The 17,838-nt window shown below is 41.7% G+C and overlaps 1 protein-coding gene and 1 long non-coding RNA gene across 3 annotated transcripts in view; one reads left to right on the top strand and one right to left on the bottom strand.

Moving 5' to 3' along the window:
- Positions 1 to 17,838, bottom strand: part of LOC309367286 — a 119,440-nt gene that overhangs the window by 101,326 nt on the left and 276 nt on the right. The gene's annotated exons all lie outside the window — the stretch shown is intronic.
- On the top strand, positions 1,558 to 17,221 carry LOC309367066 (cytochrome P450 2K6-like). 2 transcript variants are annotated; one of them, XM_081906346.1, is made up of 9 exons: positions 1,558 to 1,761; positions 4,870 to 5,032; positions 5,845 to 5,994; positions 6,355 to 6,515; positions 7,052 to 7,225; positions 9,534 to 9,702; positions 15,405 to 15,589; positions 15,942 to 16,083; positions 16,812 to 17,221. In XM_081906346.1, exons 1-9 carry the CDS (start codon positions 1,579 to 1,581, stop codon positions 16,997 to 16,999), a joined length of 1,515 nt encoding a protein of 504 aa, XP_081762472.1. In that variant the 5' UTR covers positions 1,558 to 1,578; the 3' UTR covers positions 17,000 to 17,221. The 2 variants fall into 2 exon arrangements, with proteins under 2 accessions (XP_081762472.1, XP_081762473.1); XM_081906347.1 differs by having other exon boundaries at positions 9,555 to 9,702; positions 16,812 to 17,220.

Below are 17,838 nucleotides of genomic sequence, written 5' to 3'. Positions count from 1 at the left end.
ACCAAACTGCTCTGTAGCTTTGTTGTTTTTGTAGAAGTCTTTTAGACCGGGTCGACCTTTGGGTTGCCAGGTTTTTATCTGGAGGTTTTTGCTTTTTTTCTGTTTGGCTCCGGAGACCTCCAGGCCTTGAAGCTCTACTCAGCTATCGGTGGGATGCTCCCAGTCCCAGCGGGTCGAGGCCACTGGGAGTCGTCTTGGGGCTGTTCACGGCCTCCTCAGTTGTTGCGTTGGGCACCCCTGGTTACCCCCCAATCATGGTCTGATGGCGGTGCAGGTACCATCCAGACAATGCCATTGGTGCTTGTGGTCCTCAGAAGCTCCATGCTGACCTTGGCGCTTGCCATCTTGCCTCACCGGCAGTCCATACTGGTGCACTTTGTAACATCCATCCCTGAATGCAGTTCAATGATTACTCCAAAGAATTTCAGAATGCTGCCCTTTACTCCCCTTATAACAGATTAATTTATACATAATCTGGGTGACATGTCTGCAGCCAGATTCAAGAGAATTTGAATCTGTTCTGGGAGGCAACAGTTTTTTGGAAGTAAGCACCACTCACTTGAGTAAACATTAAACTGAAAGGTAAATCATCCCATGTACAGATTTTAATAGTTGTGGTTCGAGGACCCGACCACCGCGACGTGAAAAGAAGACACAGGGACACGTGATATAAGGTTAATGGGCTAGAAAAGGCCACAACTTTATTGATTACAGCAATGAAAAGGTATTGGCTTAGGCATTGGATCGCGAAACAAGTGGGTTTATTCACCAGGGGTTCATCACCTGTTGATGCTAATCCAACTATAGGCTCACCCCTGCTGTCACCGAGGGTCGTGCCATGGCCTCCCGCCAAGCAGGCATCGGACAGAATGCACGACCGCCAGATTCCTTTAACGGAATACCCCTAAACATTGAAGGCATAGGCGATGGCCACACCTAGCACTTTGACACACCACAGCACATTATTCCAATGCCTAACCTACCCACCAATACCACAAAAGTTGTGACGATTGCTACGAGGTAGGCGAAAAACCAAAAAGCCTAATGCCAAATGGAAAAACTCCTACCAGGCCCCCCGTGCAAACAGGGCGACCAACCTAAGGTCCATAGCAAGGCCAATGACCTAAGCCCTAACTCAATGGGAGTGGAGGGTGGGTGACTCGCACAGGACGACGAAGAGAAATGAGGCCGGGGAGAGGCTGACGCTGCAGCATCAAGGCTGCTGGACACGCCCCCCCCACGGCACCTGGTTGGACGGCCACCGGGGGGGCGTGAGCGCCAGCCAGGTGAGCTGGAGGCAGGGGGCTATGCCCCCTGCTAGGGGCGGTGTTCAGGCTCCCACCCACAACCACTCCCCTCTCTTTCAGGGAGGAGAGTCTTTGTGGAGAAGAATAAAAAAATCAGAGGGGCAAATCAGAACACATTTCCATTTTACTGGATGGTTTAATAATTTGCTAGAGACAGTACCTAGCATAATATATGTGTTGCTCACTGCAGTTGCAAGACATTGTTCTTGACCAAATTGCACTGTAGCTTTCATTATAGCCACTACCCCAAATAATTGCTTGCAAAAACGAAATGGATTGGACAGAGCCGATTCCAGCGTTGTTCCTCTTTATCCTCATGGTTTCCTTTGTTTTGAAACTGGGCACTTTCTGGAACAAGAGCTCCCAAAAACTTCCACCAGGACCGAGGCCTTTACCTCTCATTGGGAATCTCCACATCATGGATCTCAAGAGGCCTCACAGAACCATGTTAAAGGTAAAGATTCCAGTTCTTCTCATGGCAAGGCTAAAGGGTACTGGGCAGCCCAGTCAGATGAGCGGGGTAGAAAATTATTATTATTACTACTACTACATATTACATTACATAAATCTCATCTCCCCTTTGTGTGCTACAGAACCGCCTCTTATCTTTCCCAATCATAGGACCTAGTTGCATTTTATAATTGGTAATTTGAACAAGGTGTTTGGTATCGAATCCCGTTTGACTCTGCCTCCATTTTCAAGGATGCAAAGGTGCCAATGCAAACCTTGCCCAGCCCAGCCTCCTCCTTCAGCCTATCTTTCTAAACAAGATTTGAGAGGTGCCATTCAAGGTATAATCACATTTATCCTTACAACTGCCTACTTTGTTCTGGTTTTCTGATTATTCCTAGCAAATATTTGTGCTGCCGCAACTGAATAATAATAATAATAATTTAATAATAACTTATTATTTATACCCCACCCATCTGGCTGGGTTTCCCCGGCCACTCTGGATGGCTCCCAACAGATTGGGAACATGATCAAACATGATCAAACACCAAACTTTAAAACTTACTTCAAAATTCAGATAGTTGTTTATTTCCTTGACATCTGATGGGAGGGCATTCCACAGGGCGGGCATCATTACCAAGAAGGCCCTCTGCCTGGTTCCCTGTAACCTCACTTCTCACAGTGAGGGAACCGCTAGAAGGCCCTCAGAGCTGGATCTCAGTGTCCGGGCTCAATGATGGGGGTGGTGACGCTCCTTCAGGTATACTGGGCCGAGGCCATTTAGGGCTTTGAAGGTCACCACCAACACTTTGAACTGTGCTTAAAAATGTACTGGTAGCCAATATTGGTCTTTATGGGCCGGTGTTATATGGTCTCGGCAGCCACTCCCAGTAACCAGTCTAGCTGCTGCATTCTGGATTAGTTGCAGTTTCTGGGTCACCTTCAAATGTAGCCCCACGTAGAGCGTATTGCAGTAGTCCAAGCGGGAGATAACTAGAGCATGCACCGCTCTGGCGAGACAGTCTGCGGGCAGTCTGCGGGCGGGTAGGGTCTCAGCCTGTGTACCAGATGGTTCTGGTAGACAGCGGCCCTGGACAAATAATTGACCTGTGCCTTCATGGGCAGCTGTGAGTCCAAAATTACTCCAAGGCTGCGCACCTGTTCCTTCCAGGGCACAGTTACCCCATTCAGGATGAGGGAGTCCTCCACACCTGACCACCCCCTGTCCCTGCAAAACAGTACTTCTGTCTTGTCAGGATTCAGCCTCAATTAAGCCACCATCTACCTCCAACCGCCTCCTGACACTCACACAGGACCTTCACTGTTCTGTTTTAAGAGAGGTAGAGCTGGTTATCATCCGCATACTGATGAACATGTAGCCCAAACCTCCTGATGATCCCTCCCAGCAGCTTCATGTTGATGTTGAAAATAATGGAGGAGAGGATGGGACCCTGAGGCACCCCACAAGTGAGAGCCCAGGGGCATGAACAGTTATCTCCCAACACCACTTTCTGGACACGGTCCAGGAGGAAGGAGCAAAACCACTCTATAGCAGTCTTTCCAGACTGTTGGCCAGAGGGTGTTAAAGAAGGACCGAACATTCTTTATGTATGCAACAACAGCAGCAAGGATACTTGTAGCCAAACATTGGAAAACCCAAGACTTGCCCACACTGGAAGAATGGCAGATGCAACTGATAGACTACATGGAACTTGCAGAAATGACTGGCAGAATCCGAGACCTGGGAGAGGAAGCAGTGGAAGAGGACTGGAAGAAATTTAAGGACTATTTACAAAAACATTGCAAATTGTATGAGTGTTAAGAAAGATGCAAGATTGTAAATAACATGGCACCACTAAGCTAGTTGAAAAGATTATGAACATAAGTGAAATTTAAGAAAATATAAGTTTTGGATAAATATTATGTCTAAAGTAAGTATTTAAGGTTTGGATAAAAGTATCTAAAGCTAGAGACACAATATTGGAAAATTATAAAATAAGAATTGAAATAAGGTGATAATTTGCTGGTTAAAGTTTTATAAACCAGGAACGCAGGAACGAGAGATGTGAGGAAGTCCAAAAAGCGAAGAAAATATGTTTATTGTCTAATTGATTTGGTTGTGGTATGCTTTTTGTATAAGATGTAAGTGCTTTTTCTTTTTTTCTTCTTTGTTGTTCTTTTGTTTCTTTTCTTTATTGTACTAAGAAAATCTTTAATAAATATTAAAATATATATATAGAGAGAGAGAGCAGTCTTTCCAACTCCCAGCCCCTCTAGACGGTCCAGAAGGATGTAATGGTCGATGGTATCACAGGCCACTGAGAGATCCAGCAGAAATAGGAAACAGCTTTCACCTTTGTCCTTAGCTGGCCAGAGATCACTGGCCCACAGTTTCAGTCCCATGATGAGGCCTGAATCCAAATTGGAAGGGATCCAAATGGTCCGCATCCTCCAGGCGTGCCTGGAGTTGTTCAGCAACCACCTGCTCAATCACCTTGCCAAAGAATGGAAGATTTGAGACTGGGTAATAGTTCACTTTCAGCAGGTTTGGGAAGGCTCTTTAACAGGGTGAAGCATGCACCACCCCGCAGAGCTTTTATGAGCCAGAATGGGCAAGGATGAAGGAGACAGGTGGTCAGTTGCACTTGTCCAAGCAGCCTATCCACATCCTTGGAGGTAACAGTTTGGAATTGATCCCATGCAACTTGACTAAACATCCCATGCAACTTGACTCTAGCACTCTCCCGCCCTGGCCCTGCTCCCAAGGTGGAGTCTACTGAACTGGGTGAAAAGGCTGAGCTGCTGTATCATGAGTCGAGCAACTGTTGCTGCTACAGCTATTAGTAGCAAATGTATCGAAGAGGATAGTGGCATAGACAATGCTCTTTTAATTTATCATTATGTTATTTGGATTCTGTTCTTGAAAAAAACTGATAACAGTCTAACAGTCAAACTGTGCTACTAGATTCTGTGGATTGTATAAAAGAGCCTTTACTCTCAGGTAAATGTGCAAGCTAATGCAGTCTTGGTTCTGTCAGAGATGATTTACATTAATATATTCTTTGGGTATGCCAAAACTCTCTTTCTCACTTTTTCTTCTGTTGAATTCCAGTTGTCCAAGCAATATGGCCCCATCTTCAGCATCCAAATGGGACCCCGGAAAATTGTGGTGTTGACAGGATATGAGACAGTAAAGGAGGCTCTGGTTAATCAGGCGGACGCATTTGCAGACAGGCCTACCTTTGCATTATTTCAAGAGCTTGCGCAAGGCTTTGGTGAGGCACCTCCCTTTCTACTGGAACTGGTAATGCCTGCAAACACACACTGGTCTCACCAGGTGAACACAATCTGTTCCCAAGAAATGGTTCGTAACATGAGCGTTTGCAAAGCAAGTCAACGAAATCCATTGTTTCCTGTGGGGGAAATCCTTGTGAATTCTTCAACCCACCTCAGTGCCATTGAAATTGACAGTGTATCTGTAGGCATTAGGCTGAGAATGTGTCACAAAAAGTGTCGCCTGTCAATTTCTGCAGATCAAGCTAAAATGTTAAAAAGAGTAGACCAGACCAACTTTTTTTGGTGTTGACTTTCAGTGGCTCAGTGGGGCTCTGTTGAAGAAACAAAAATGGAGACCAGTTAAAGGAAACCTTTCACATTCCCACCTTCTTCCCAACAGTCATATTGTAGAGCTGGGGGAGAATGGGGCAGGAGAATTGTGAATAATAGTCACATGGAAAAGTAATGCCACACACCAAGGGGAAACTGACTGACCATTTTCCGGCATAGCCTACACAGAGAGGATAAATTAAAAAGGCATAATGTCTGCTCATCAAATACAAAGTAACAAGCTGAGTGCTGCTGTGACCACTGTCATGTACAAACAACTCTCTACTATATCCTATCTATCTATTTGTTCTCAGGTCATGCTGTGATGGCACATCTACCAGCTACTTTGTCAAAGCTCAGAGGTCTGACTGAGAAAATAGCTGGGATCCACTCTCAGTTCCATGGAAGAAATGCAGAACATAATTTATTGATTCTTTGTTCAACGGCCATACAAACATGAAACCTTTCCTCCCATTTTCAGGTGTAAGTCTGTCTAATGGTGAAAACTGGAAAGTGATGCGGCGGTTTGCTTTAAGCACATTACGGGACTACGGAATGGGAAAGAGGACCATAGAGGACAGAATTCTTGAGGAATGCAGTGTCCTGATAAAGAAATTTGAATCTTACGAAGGTGGGTTGGTGTTTTCCTCTGGTGTATAGCTACACTACCATTGTTTAAAGGTGCCAAGACTATTGTGTTACATATTCCTAACTTCCAGAAGCACAGATCCCAGGGTTCCCTGCAATTGGTCTATTCCTGTAATGTGCAGATTGCACTGCAGTAACTCCTGTGACTTCCAAGCATTTCTTAGCCCAGCTATGGCCACATCCAGCACCACTTAGGTTTAGTTTCTTTGATAAATGAGGTCTACACATAGGGAAGCTCCCACTAGGGATTTATGTCAAGAAAGAACAGACTTGAAAACAATGCCCTTTCCATACTTGGAATTTCAACAGAATATTTTTGTTTAACTATCATATTTATGTATAGGAAACCCGTTTGAGACCGTCACAATTATGAATGCAGCTGTTTCCAATATTATAGTGGCCATACTACTAGACAAGCGATTTGATTATGAAGATCCCAAATACATAAGACTTCTGAAGTTGGTCAATGAAAATATCCGGCTTTTCGGAAGCTCTTCAGTCACGGTAATCTATTTTTTCCATTTAAAACAAACAAACAGTTGATTATAATAACGGTGTATGCAAAGTGGGCAGGGCAACCTCTTTATTGTATATTGTTCAGGATTCACTACAAAACACAGAATATTGATATCTTGAGAAACCTGGTGGTGATTCGAAATATTTAGAAAACTCACACGGTACAGTCATCCTGTAACTATTAAAAAGTCTCTTTTGCACACACGCTTTCTGGCCTCACTGCCATCGGGACTCCAAGGACAAGGAAGAACAAGTGATAGTTGGTTCCATGATGGCTCAGAAGGGGCCTCCAAGGGCAGATCTCCCTCTCTGAAGGCGAACCTCCAGAGGAGACCCTTCATAGCCTATTATTCTGGGGTTGCACATAAATTACACTGCCCTGAGGTAGCCCACCCTCCATTCCAAATGCCATTCAATAGTTTTGTTTGTATTTGGGCAACCATGCTTTGAGAGACCCAGCTGAAAGAACTGCACTGGGCTTTCCTAATGGTTTCTTCTTCTTTTTTCACATTTTATCCTTTCAGCTATATAACATGTTTCCTGCTCTTGGTTTTCTTTTGGGGGCTTATAAGACTGTCATTCAAAACAGAGATGAGCTGTTTGCCTTCATAAATGCCACCTTCATACAACACCTCAGAGATCTGGATGAAAATGACCAGAGGAGCTTTATTGACTCATTTCTTATCCAACAGCAAGAGGTAATGGAGTCTTTTAAGTTGGCGCAGAATAAGCGTTGCCATTTTCAATTCATGTTTTAAGGGCATATTCGCAAGTGAATGCATAAGTTGTAGTCAGGAAGTCTTATTGCAGAAGGGACCAACATGGCATACTTCCTCCCCTTTCCCAATCTTTGGCCATTGTTAATGTGTTACCGATACAGATGTTGCCTGTGTAGGAGCAAAGGTTGCATGCTCACCAGCATTTCTGAAAAAAATCCCCGATCAAGAAAACATGACAATGGGGGTATATAAAAGAGCTGTTGTGGAGCCCAAAGAGATTGGTGGATTTATGTTAAAAGATGACTGGAAGTGACAGAGATTGGATTTAGAAAGTGAGATTCTAGTTAACAAATTGAAGGAAGAAAAAACCCCTCACCTCATAGGTTTGTAAAATGACTGGATGAAATTGCAAAAAAGAGAGAGAAATCTTTCCTTTAAAAAAACAACGAAGTGAAACATCACCAACTAGAAATGAGATTGGAATGTGGCACTAGGTATGATTTAATGAAGATACAATATGCAAATATTTATGGGCTATTTTACTGTTAAGATTTGTTGGAACCCTTGACAACTCATCATATTGAAACAGAGAAAGGCTGTTTTAGACACTTGATGAGAACAACAATTAAAGAGCTATATTTGGACTTTCTCAGTTGACTAAGGTGAACCCAAGAGGCCTGGGAGTAAAGATTGAAAAATATCATCTAGCAGAATGAAAAAAAGTGCTCAGTGTGGTGAAAATACTGAAAAACACCCCACTGCCTGTTGGTGCCATGCATCAACTATTGAATGAACAATTAAATTGTTAATAATGGGGAGCTGCTGAAAAGGCCAATTCTCATGTTGCCACTCTCCGTTGTTCTTGGAGAGGAGCTACAGGAAGAAGACTCAGATGGATCTGCAGGATCTTGGTTGATTTATATGGGGAGAGGTAGTCTATGATGTATTGCAGTCCTCAGTTGGCAGTTGGACTAGGACTTAATTAATTTTAAGTATGCTCCTTATGTGAGGCAGGTTACTCCACAGTAGGGAAGCATTTGCTCTTTGGCAATAGGCCAGGCATTTATCCTTCTCCCTCTTAACCACCACAGTTAAGATTCTTCCCTTTTCTCCTTCCTCTCTTCACTCCCCTCTGGCTCCCAGCGGGACAGACAGCTATTACAACCAGCAACTCTATCGGTGTTACTCTTCCTGTTGGAAAGTGTGGCATAAGGGAGTTGCAATGGCGAAAATATGGAGGGCACCACATTGTCTATCTCAGTTTAATGAAACAGTTCTAGATGAATATGTGGTTTTTCTGTGTCATTTTTTCCATTTTAGACTATAAGTAAATACATTAAAACTATGAGTAAGTACATTAAAGAAGTTCAACTGAGAACCATATATGTCAGCAGAAAACAACACTTTATGTTAACCTTTCAGATCTCCACAAGTGTTCACCAGAAATGCTGCCTTCCATGTATGCAGTCATAATACTGTTGCAGGTTTGTGGGGTCAGTCTGCATGATGCCTGAGCACGTTCCAACTTGTGAAGACCTTGTACCCAGTAAGGGTTAATTCTAATGGAGGAATCTATTGTTGAATCAGTCAGACAAGTTTCTTTGTGAGATGAGGGCCATATACTTGTCATCTAAATACTGCCACTAGTTCCTTTGTCTAAACAAAGGCTGTTGGCTGAGGAGTCAAGCACCACGGTTCGCATCAGAGAAGAAGGAGCTGGATTGCCAAGCTTCCCCAACCTCCTCTCTTAGCTGGTAGATGGAGACCAACAGCTGTGACTATGGAGAAGCAAGACATTTTGGGGTCTTAATGCTGAGGTTGAATATATAGTCTATCTTATGCTCAGGTTGAATATATAGTCATACCTCGGGATAAATACGCTTCAGGACAAGTATTTTCAGGTTGCGCTCCGCGGGAACCCCGAACTAACGGAGTGCATTACTTCCGGGTTTTGCCGCTCGAGCATGCGCAGACGGGCAAAATGACATCACACACATGCGCAGAAGCAGTGAAACACGACCAGCACATGTGAAGACGCACAGTCGCATCTTATGTTCTGTTCAGGATGCGAATGGGGCTCCAGAACAGATCCCGTTCACATCCCGAGGTACCACTGTATGTTTAAATAAACCCTCTTTCATCATGATGGCATAGTCTGGAAACCTGGAATTTCTCACTGCTCAGCGACTGTGGTGATGTGCAATGATACTTTGGATCATCGGGTCCAGTCAGGTATTCATTTTTATCTTTGCACATGAAATTTTCTCACTCCATTCGTTTTAACCAGTTCATACTCTTTGCAACCCAGGAGAAGAAGAAGAACAAGACGAATGTATATTTCCACAACAAAAACTTAACAGTTATTGTGGCCAACTTATTTGCTGCTGGCACAGAGACCACTGCTACCACCCTGCGCTGGGGACTGTTACTAATGATGAAACATCCTGAAATTCAGAGTGAGTGCTTTTCATTGGGTTGTCTCCGATTAGTCTGAGATAGCTTAATTCCAGATATATGTAACTATTAGAGAGAGAAAATATTTATAATTTTCATATCTATCTATCTCACAACAATTATTCAATCATAAGTTTAGCATTTCAACCTGAACTCCCTTCTCCCTCTTTCTGTGATTCTTTACGTTTCGTTTCATCTTCCTGTGTACTCCAAATTATCCCAACATATTCTTTTAGATATATAGTCCCATATATATCCCATATATATTGAAACTGCAGGTTTTTACATTAATCCTGCCAATGTCTTAGTATGTTTACAGTTTGTTTGCTAATATTCAATAAAGCATTTCCATTCCTTTCTTCTTCTTTTTTTAAAAAAAGGTTATCTTGATATATTATTCTCATGGTAAGTTTTGCCATTTCTGTGTAGTCCATTAACCTCTGTATCCTTTTTTCTCTTGTCAGGACCTCTTCTTCCTTCCATTTAATTATGTATAAATATATGGGCAAATAACATTCTTGCAGCTGTGGTTGCATACATAAATAAATTTATATATTGTAGTTCCGATCCCAAAATTTCCAAAAGAAAAACTTCTGGTTTTTTAAACATCTTAAACATCTTTTTCAGTTCATTTTATATCATTTCCCAGTAAGCTTTAACCTTATTATTAGACCACCACATATCAAAAAGGTACTTTATTTCTCTTTACGTTTCCAGCACATATTCAAGTTGGATTTATACATTTGAGCCAATCTATTAGGTGTTAGATACCATTTATATAACATTTTCATATAGTTTTCTCTTAAACTATAACATTCTGTAAATTGTATATCTGTTCCCATGCATCCATTTCTATATTATTAATAATATCTATTGTCCAGTGTATCCTTGAAGATTTCACTTGTTCGTCCTTTTTCTCCCATTCCAATAAGATCTTATACATTTTAGATATCACTTTAACATTACAGTTTAACAGGTCTCTTTCCAGTTGTGATGTTTGTTCCCCAACCCCCCGCTTCATATCCCTTTTAAAGACTTCATTCAAATGATGATATTGTAACCATGTTGGTAACATCTCTGATAAATCCTTAAATTATTTTCATTTAAATTCTCCAAAGTGAAAGCCATAGTGGTGTTTTGGTCTCCAACAGGTTTTTATATTTATCCATACTCTATACATTTTTTTCTGATTATATAGTTTATAAAACCTTTATGTACTTTCACATTTTCATACCTCAAGTAAGCGTGCCAACCAAAAATATTGTCATGACCTTCCAAATCTAAAATATGTGGATTCTTCAATAACAATCATTCCCTCAAACAGCATAGACAAGGTGCTTCATAATAGAATCTCATATGCGGCGGGAAGAAACCTCCTCTCTCTTTCACATCTATCAATATTTTATATTTTATTCTCATTTTTTCTCTTGCCAGATATATTTATAAATATATTTTTGCCATTTATTGAAACAATCTCTCTTGCTGGTAATAACTTAAATGTCCTATGACCTTTTAAAATGTGGTTTGGGACGTTTATTGGGTTGTTGCTTTTATTTTGTGGTTTTATATTTGATTTTATTCTGTGAACCTCTGGATATAGGGCAGCATATAAATTCAATAAATAATAATAAGAAACATAAACTAAAATAATATCCTCAGTAATACATTAATTTTAATGGTTGATACCCTACCCAGTAATGAAAGTTTCATTCTCACCCATATTTGCAAATTTATTTTAATATCCTCCCACCCAAGTTTTTAAATAATTATCCTTATACAATTTTATATTCTTTGCTCTTAACCACACATCCAAATATTTAATCTTCTTTTCACTCTTTAAGATGGATAAACTTTGTAATTTATTTTTACTCTCATCATTCAAATTTTTCACCAGGAGTTTGGTTTTATCTTATTAATTTTAAGACCTGCTATTTCTAAAAATAAAATAAAAAAATCTCCTACAGTGCCTTCAGGGTTGACTCTATAGGTTCCTCAACAAATATCAGCACGTTATCTGCAAAAGCTTTTGATTTATATTATATTATTATTTATTTTTATTATATTATATATAATATATTTATATTGTCTCTGTCCCACTTTTATTCCTTTATTTTCTTGGTTACATCTTATTCTTTGTGCTAAAACTTCTAAAACTGTTATAAACAATGAAGGTGACAGTGGGCAACCATGTCTACTTCCTTTAGTTATTTTACAATTCTCAGTCAATACATTACTTACTGATGGATCAGTATATATTGCCATAACTCCTTTTTAAAAGTGTCTCCACAAACTATATATTCCAAAGCCTTAAAGATATAAATTCCCAGGAGACGTTGTCAAATGCTTTCTCACAGTCTAAAAACATTAAAGCTGCCCATTTTTCATTCCTCACTACTAAATATTCTATTACATCAATTATGTTTCTATTATTATCTTTCATTTGTCTTCCCAGCAAAAAATCAGCCTGATCCAGCCTTAATACAGTTTTCAACCCATTAGCTAATATGTCTGCAAACAGTTTATAATCGTTATTCAACAACGAAATAGGTTGATAGCTCTTAACCAGCTTTGGATCTCTATTTTGCTTATGAATCAAAGTTATGTATGCACTCTTCCAGGATTTGGGTAACTCTCCTACATTCCAAGTTATATTCAAAATATATTTTAAAGCTTGCATTCGGTAATCTTGTATCATCTGGCCTATGAGACTGCCCTTGAATCCCTGAGGCAAAGGACATTTCACATAGTGATCTTGATCTCATGCAATTTGTGGCCCAGTAGCCGCAGGAATCCAACATGAGTACACCATCCAGATAGCCTCATATCTTAGGAACCTGACTGTACCAACCTATCAGCATTTATTTACAAAAGCCAGACTAAGTGTATTTCCATCGGAAGTGCTAAATCATGAGTAGGCAAACTAAGGCCCGGGGGCCGTATCTGGCCCAATCACCTTCTAAATCGGCCCACGGACAGTCCGGGAAAGACTCTCTTCCCTGCAAGAGAGGGGAGTGGTTGTGGGCGGGAGCCCGAGCTCCGCCCCTAGCAGGGGGCGTTAGCCCCCTGCCTTCACCTCACCTGGCTGGTGCCCACGCCCCTCAGCAGGCATCCAACCAGGTGCCTGAGGGGGGGGCGTGTTCAGCAGCCTTTTGCTGCGGCGCCAGCCTTCGCCCGGCCTCATTCTTCGTCCTCTCACCGCGAGTCACCCACCCTCCACTCCCTTTAGTTAGGGCTTAGGTCACTGGCCTTGCTATGGACCTTAGGTTGGTCGCCCTGGTTGTCTGGGGGGCCTGGTAGGAGTTTTTCCATTTGGCATTAGGCCTTTTTGGTTTTTTCGCCTACCTCGTAGCAATCATCACAACTTTTTGTGGTATTGGTGAGTAGGTTAGGCATTGGAATAATGTGTTGTGCTGTGTCGAAGAGCTAGGTGAGACCATCGCCTATGCCTTCAATTTTTAGGGGTATTCCGTTAAAGGAATCTGGCGGTCGTGTATTCTGTCCGATGCCTGCTTGGCGGGAGCCATGGCACGACCCTCGGTGACATTAGGGGTGAGCCTATAGTTGGATCGGCATCAACAGGCTCCACCTACTGGTGAATAAACCCCCTTGTTCAAGAAATCCAATGCCTAAGCCAATACCTTTTCACTGCTGTAATCAATAAAGTTGTGGCCTTTCCTTGCCCATTAACCTTATATCACGTGTCCTTGTGTATTCTTTCCACATTGCGGGGGTCGGGTCCTCGAACCACAATCAGCGTGTTTTTGCATGAGTGTCTTTTTATTTAAAATGCACCTCTGGGTTATTTGTGGGGCATAGGAATTCGTTCATCCCCCCCCCCAAATAAAAACATAGCCCAGCCCCCCACAAGGTCTGAGGGACAGTGGATTGGCCCCCTGCTTAAAATGTTTGCTGACCCCTGTGCTAAATGGTTGACTGAGCGGCATCCCTTATCAGAATAGGCTTTGTTTATGTTCTCAGGACATCGATTGCATGGCGCATATCTTACTGCATTGTGGCAGTACGACCAACTGATCAAACCCCTACTGGCAAATCTGCTGGGAAAATCTGAAGCCTCCCATGCTAAATATCTTTTGGATGACAGGTCTAATGATATGACACTGGCCGTGGCAAAGTTTCTTTCGGAAGTTATAAGAAACAAAGATTATCATGCTAGAGACAAAACAAAATGACCCCCTCTGTTGCTCTTTCTTGTGTGGTTGACTGTCTTAACTGTATGTTTTTCTGAAATTGCTCTATGGGACTTTGAACCGCAATGAAGATTTATTATAATACAGTTTTAAACCTATTAGCTAATCTGTCTGCAAACAGTTTATAATTGTTATTCAACAATGAAATTGGTTAATAGCTCTTAACCAGCTTTGGATCCCTATTTTGATTATGAATCAAAGTTATGTTTGTACTCTTCCAGTATTTGGGTAACTGGCCTGTATTCAAAGTTATATTCATAATATCTTTTAAAGGTTGCATCAGGTAATCTTGTAATTTTTTAATAACATATTGCTGAAAGTCCATCAGGTGCACATGCCTTCCCTAATTTTGCCTGTAAAATAGCTTGCTGTAATTCCATCATTTTGGTATCTTACGTAGTATGCTGTCTTCTAAATATTTACCCATTTCTTCTAAAACTGCTTTTGTTCATTTTTTAATACAGTGGTACCTCGGGTTACATACACTTCAGGTTACATACGCTTCAGGTTACAGACGAATTAAGTACTTAACCCAAGGTACCACTGTAATTGTTTTGGGTCCAGCTCAGGTTTTATACACATTGCAACTCCCCTCTTTGTTATATCAGAAGGTACAAACTCCTTTCCATGCCTTTTATTTATTAAAATTCTTCTGTTTCTTCACAATGTGTTTCTTGGAGGCATATAACATCCCAGTTTAACTTCTTTACATGTTCAATTTTCTTGGAGGCATATAACATCCAAGTTTAACCTCTTTACATGTTCAATTTTATTCATTTAGTCCTATTATTTAGCCTATTAACATTCCAAGTTAGAATTTTCAAAGCCATCTTGTTCCTTATTTATTTCTCCACCTCTGTTGAATCTTCCACCTTCAAGTTCAAATGCCCTTTCTCTAGCTAATTCTTGCCCATATTTTCTCCAAAATTTGTCTGGCTCTGTAGGATCCAGAAATCTTTGTTTTCTGCCTTTATATGTACAGTGGTACCTCAAGGTTGCATATGCTTCAGTTTCATACGCTTCAGGTTACAGACTCTACTAACCCAGAAATAGTACCTCGGGTTAAGAACTTTGCTTCAGGATGAGAACAGAAATTGTGCAGTGGTGATGCAGCGGCAACAGGAGGCCCCATTAGCTAAAGTGGTGCTTCAGGTTAAGTACAGTTTCAGGTTAAGAACAGACCTCCAGAACAAATTAAATTCTTAACCCGAGATACCACTGTAAATGCTACCGCTTCAGGATATTTCCAGCAGTGATATTTTAATAATTATCCTGGATGCATTTCTCTCCCTCAGTATATCAGGTTATTGATTAAAATGTTTGTCTTATTTAAAAATACCTTTGTCAAATTCTAGAGATTAAATTTGTGAGTCCGGGAAATTGGAGAACCAGTTTATGGCAGTTCTATGCTGCGGAGATTAATATTTTAAGAGGCCAAAGTCAAACAGATTATCTCGGCAGAAAAATGAATGCTTTCTTTTTTTGTTTCCTCCCAGTAAAGGTCCAAGAAGAAATTGCAAGGGTTGTTGGATCTTCTCAGCCAAGGATTGAACACCGAACAAAAATGCCTTATACAGATGCTGTGGTCCATGAGATCCAGAGATTTGCTGATATTGTCCCAACCAACTTGCCACATGCCACGGCTACAGATGTTACCCTTAATGGCTACTTCATTCCAAAGGTGATCCATTTCATTGAACTGCTGCCTACTATTTACAATATATCTTAAGGTTTCCTGGGAGTAAGCCCCTTGGACTTCATTGTGGGTGACATCTGTGCAGACTTGTATAGGATTGCACTGTAAGCAAGCTCTTCAGCGTCATCTTCAACCCGTTAAACAGATCTCAATGGGAAGGAGCACAAGGTTGGAAAAGAAACCATTTCTGGTGGGAGATCATGGTTTATATGTTAAAGTTTTTCAAATGAAAGACATTTCTCAAGTGAACTAAAAATCTCATTTCTCCTGCAGTCAGTATTTATTGTACCAGAGGCATATGCTTTATTTTAAAATAGCTCTTGCTTTGTTTTTGCAGGGGACATACATCATGCCATTGCTGTCCTCTGTGCTGCACGATGAATCTCAATGGGAGAAACCACATAAATTCTATCCAGAACATTTTCTTAATTCTGATGGAGAATTCATAAAGAGAGATGCTTTCATGCCTTTCTCCGCAGGTAACTTTTTTTTTTTACTTTTGTGTACACCTGCATAGTGTGTGCTTAGTCAATGGGATTTTTACATGCCACGAATGTAACCTATTGTGCAAAGGAAAGAATCACATCAGTTGCAGTGGCCATTTCTGCCACTAGATCTGCCCACTGTTGGTGAGTCACCTCTGGAATGTTGCTCACCAGGGAATGTGGCCCTCAGGCTGAAAAATCCCCACCCCAGTTTCCAGCATTGCAGGATGGCTCGTATTGGGAGTTCTTAATTCTTTTAAGATGGGCACTGTGAGCTGTTATTTCATCTCTGCATTTCCATCTGCTTTTAAGTATTTGGGATGTTATTAAAGGTAAAGGTCCAGTCGTGAGCGACTCTGGGGTTGCGGCGCTCATCTCGCTTTATTGGCCACAGGAGCTGGCGTACAGCTTCCGGGTCATGTGGCCAGCATGACTAAGCCGCTTCTGGTGAAGCAGAGCAGCACATGGAAATGCCATTTACCTTCCCGCCGGAGTGGTACCTATTTATCTACTTGCACTTTGATGTGCTTTCAAACTGCTAGGTTGGCAGGAGCAGGGACCAAGCAACGGGAGCTCACCCCGTCGCAGGGATTCGTACCGCCAGCCTTCTGATTGGCAAGTCCTAGGCTCTGTGGTTTAACCCACAGCGCCACCCACATCCCTTGGGATGTTATTAAGCAACTGCTAAACCCGGTTTCTCTGCTGCCTATGTTTCCATACAGGTCGGAGAGCATGTTTAGGTGAGACTCTTGCCAAAATGGAGCTCTTCCTCTTCTTCACAAGTCTCCTGCAGAAATTCACCTTCCAGCTACCTCCTGGAACATCTCAGGAAGACCTGGACCTTACTCCTGCTATAGGGCTTACAACATCTCCCATGCCCCACCAGCTCTGCGCTCTGCCACGTTTCTAAGGCTCACAAGCTCCTGGCTTGCTTAGCCTACCTGTGTGTGCAATGCAAGCCTTTCTTAAAACACCCCTGTTCAACAAGGGTATTTGGGTTGAGTAGCCTACAGGTAGAATTGATATGTGCTTTGTCACAAACCTTAAGTGTTCCCCTTTACCTGCCTTAATGCCGAATCCCGTGAAACTAGCATTGGAGCATCTCTTACTTAAAATCTGGCCCTGAGTTCTTGTGGCACTTCAGGCATAGAGATCAACCAACAAAGCTGGTTCATTTATTCCCATGTTAGCATTTACCTTCAAAGATCTTGAAGCATTATATTCCCTGGTAGATGTGCTGAGAATTGTGACCAAGACGATAAAGTGTCTGGAAACCATGCCTTATGAGGAATGGTAGAGGAAGTTGGGTATGTTAACATCTGTGGCTGCAGTGTATTCTGATTCTGAAATGTATTTGTTGATGTCAGACAATGGCTATGTTTTCTCTGGGTTCTTTAAAAAATCTGTCATAATAGATCTGGTAACTGGGTTTGCTTCTGGCATCTCCAAGCTGTCAATTAGTTCAGTGACTTTTTGCTTCTGGCTTCGAATTAAACAACCATCTTCCATCTTCTCTCTGTATCTGAATGAACTTTCTCTGAGAGTCTGGGTATCTTAAGGCTTCCCTCATCAATGGAATTCTGACTGGTCATATGTAAAATGAAAATAGTGGAAATGTGTCAAATTCAAAATCAAAACTTCAATCTCCACAAGAGGAAAGACTCAAAACCTTCTCCGCCTAGCTTCTGCTCTGAGAGGGAAGAGGGAGCTAATCCCTTTCACAACAGAGACAAGGGAAGTCACCATGGT

Source organism: Podarcis melisellensis (genome assembly GCF_964234715.1).
Source record: "Podarcis melisellensis genome assembly, chromosome: 3".
In the NCBI taxonomy this organism is placed as follows: Eukaryota; Metazoa; Chordata; class Lepidosauria; order Squamata; family Lacertidae; genus Podarcis; species Podarcis melisellensis.
Note: the sequence above shows the minus strand (reverse complement) of the source record. Positions and strands in the feature narration are given on the sequence as shown.

Bases quoted from the DNA above. Each gene is read 5' to 3' on its own strand.
- LOC309367066 (XM_081906346.1), top strand. From the start codon at position 1,579: ATGGATTGGACAGAGCCGATTCCAGCGTTGTTCCTCTTTATCCTCATG. The intron at 5,033-5,844 runs GTGAGGCACCTC...TCCCATTTTCAG, and splicing joins AGAGCTTGCGCAAGGCTTTG to GTGTAAGTCTGTCTAATGGT. The intron at 5,995-6,354 runs GTGGGTTGGTGT...ATTTATGTATAG, and splicing joins GAAATTTGAATCTTACGAAG to GAAACCCGTTTGAGACCGTC.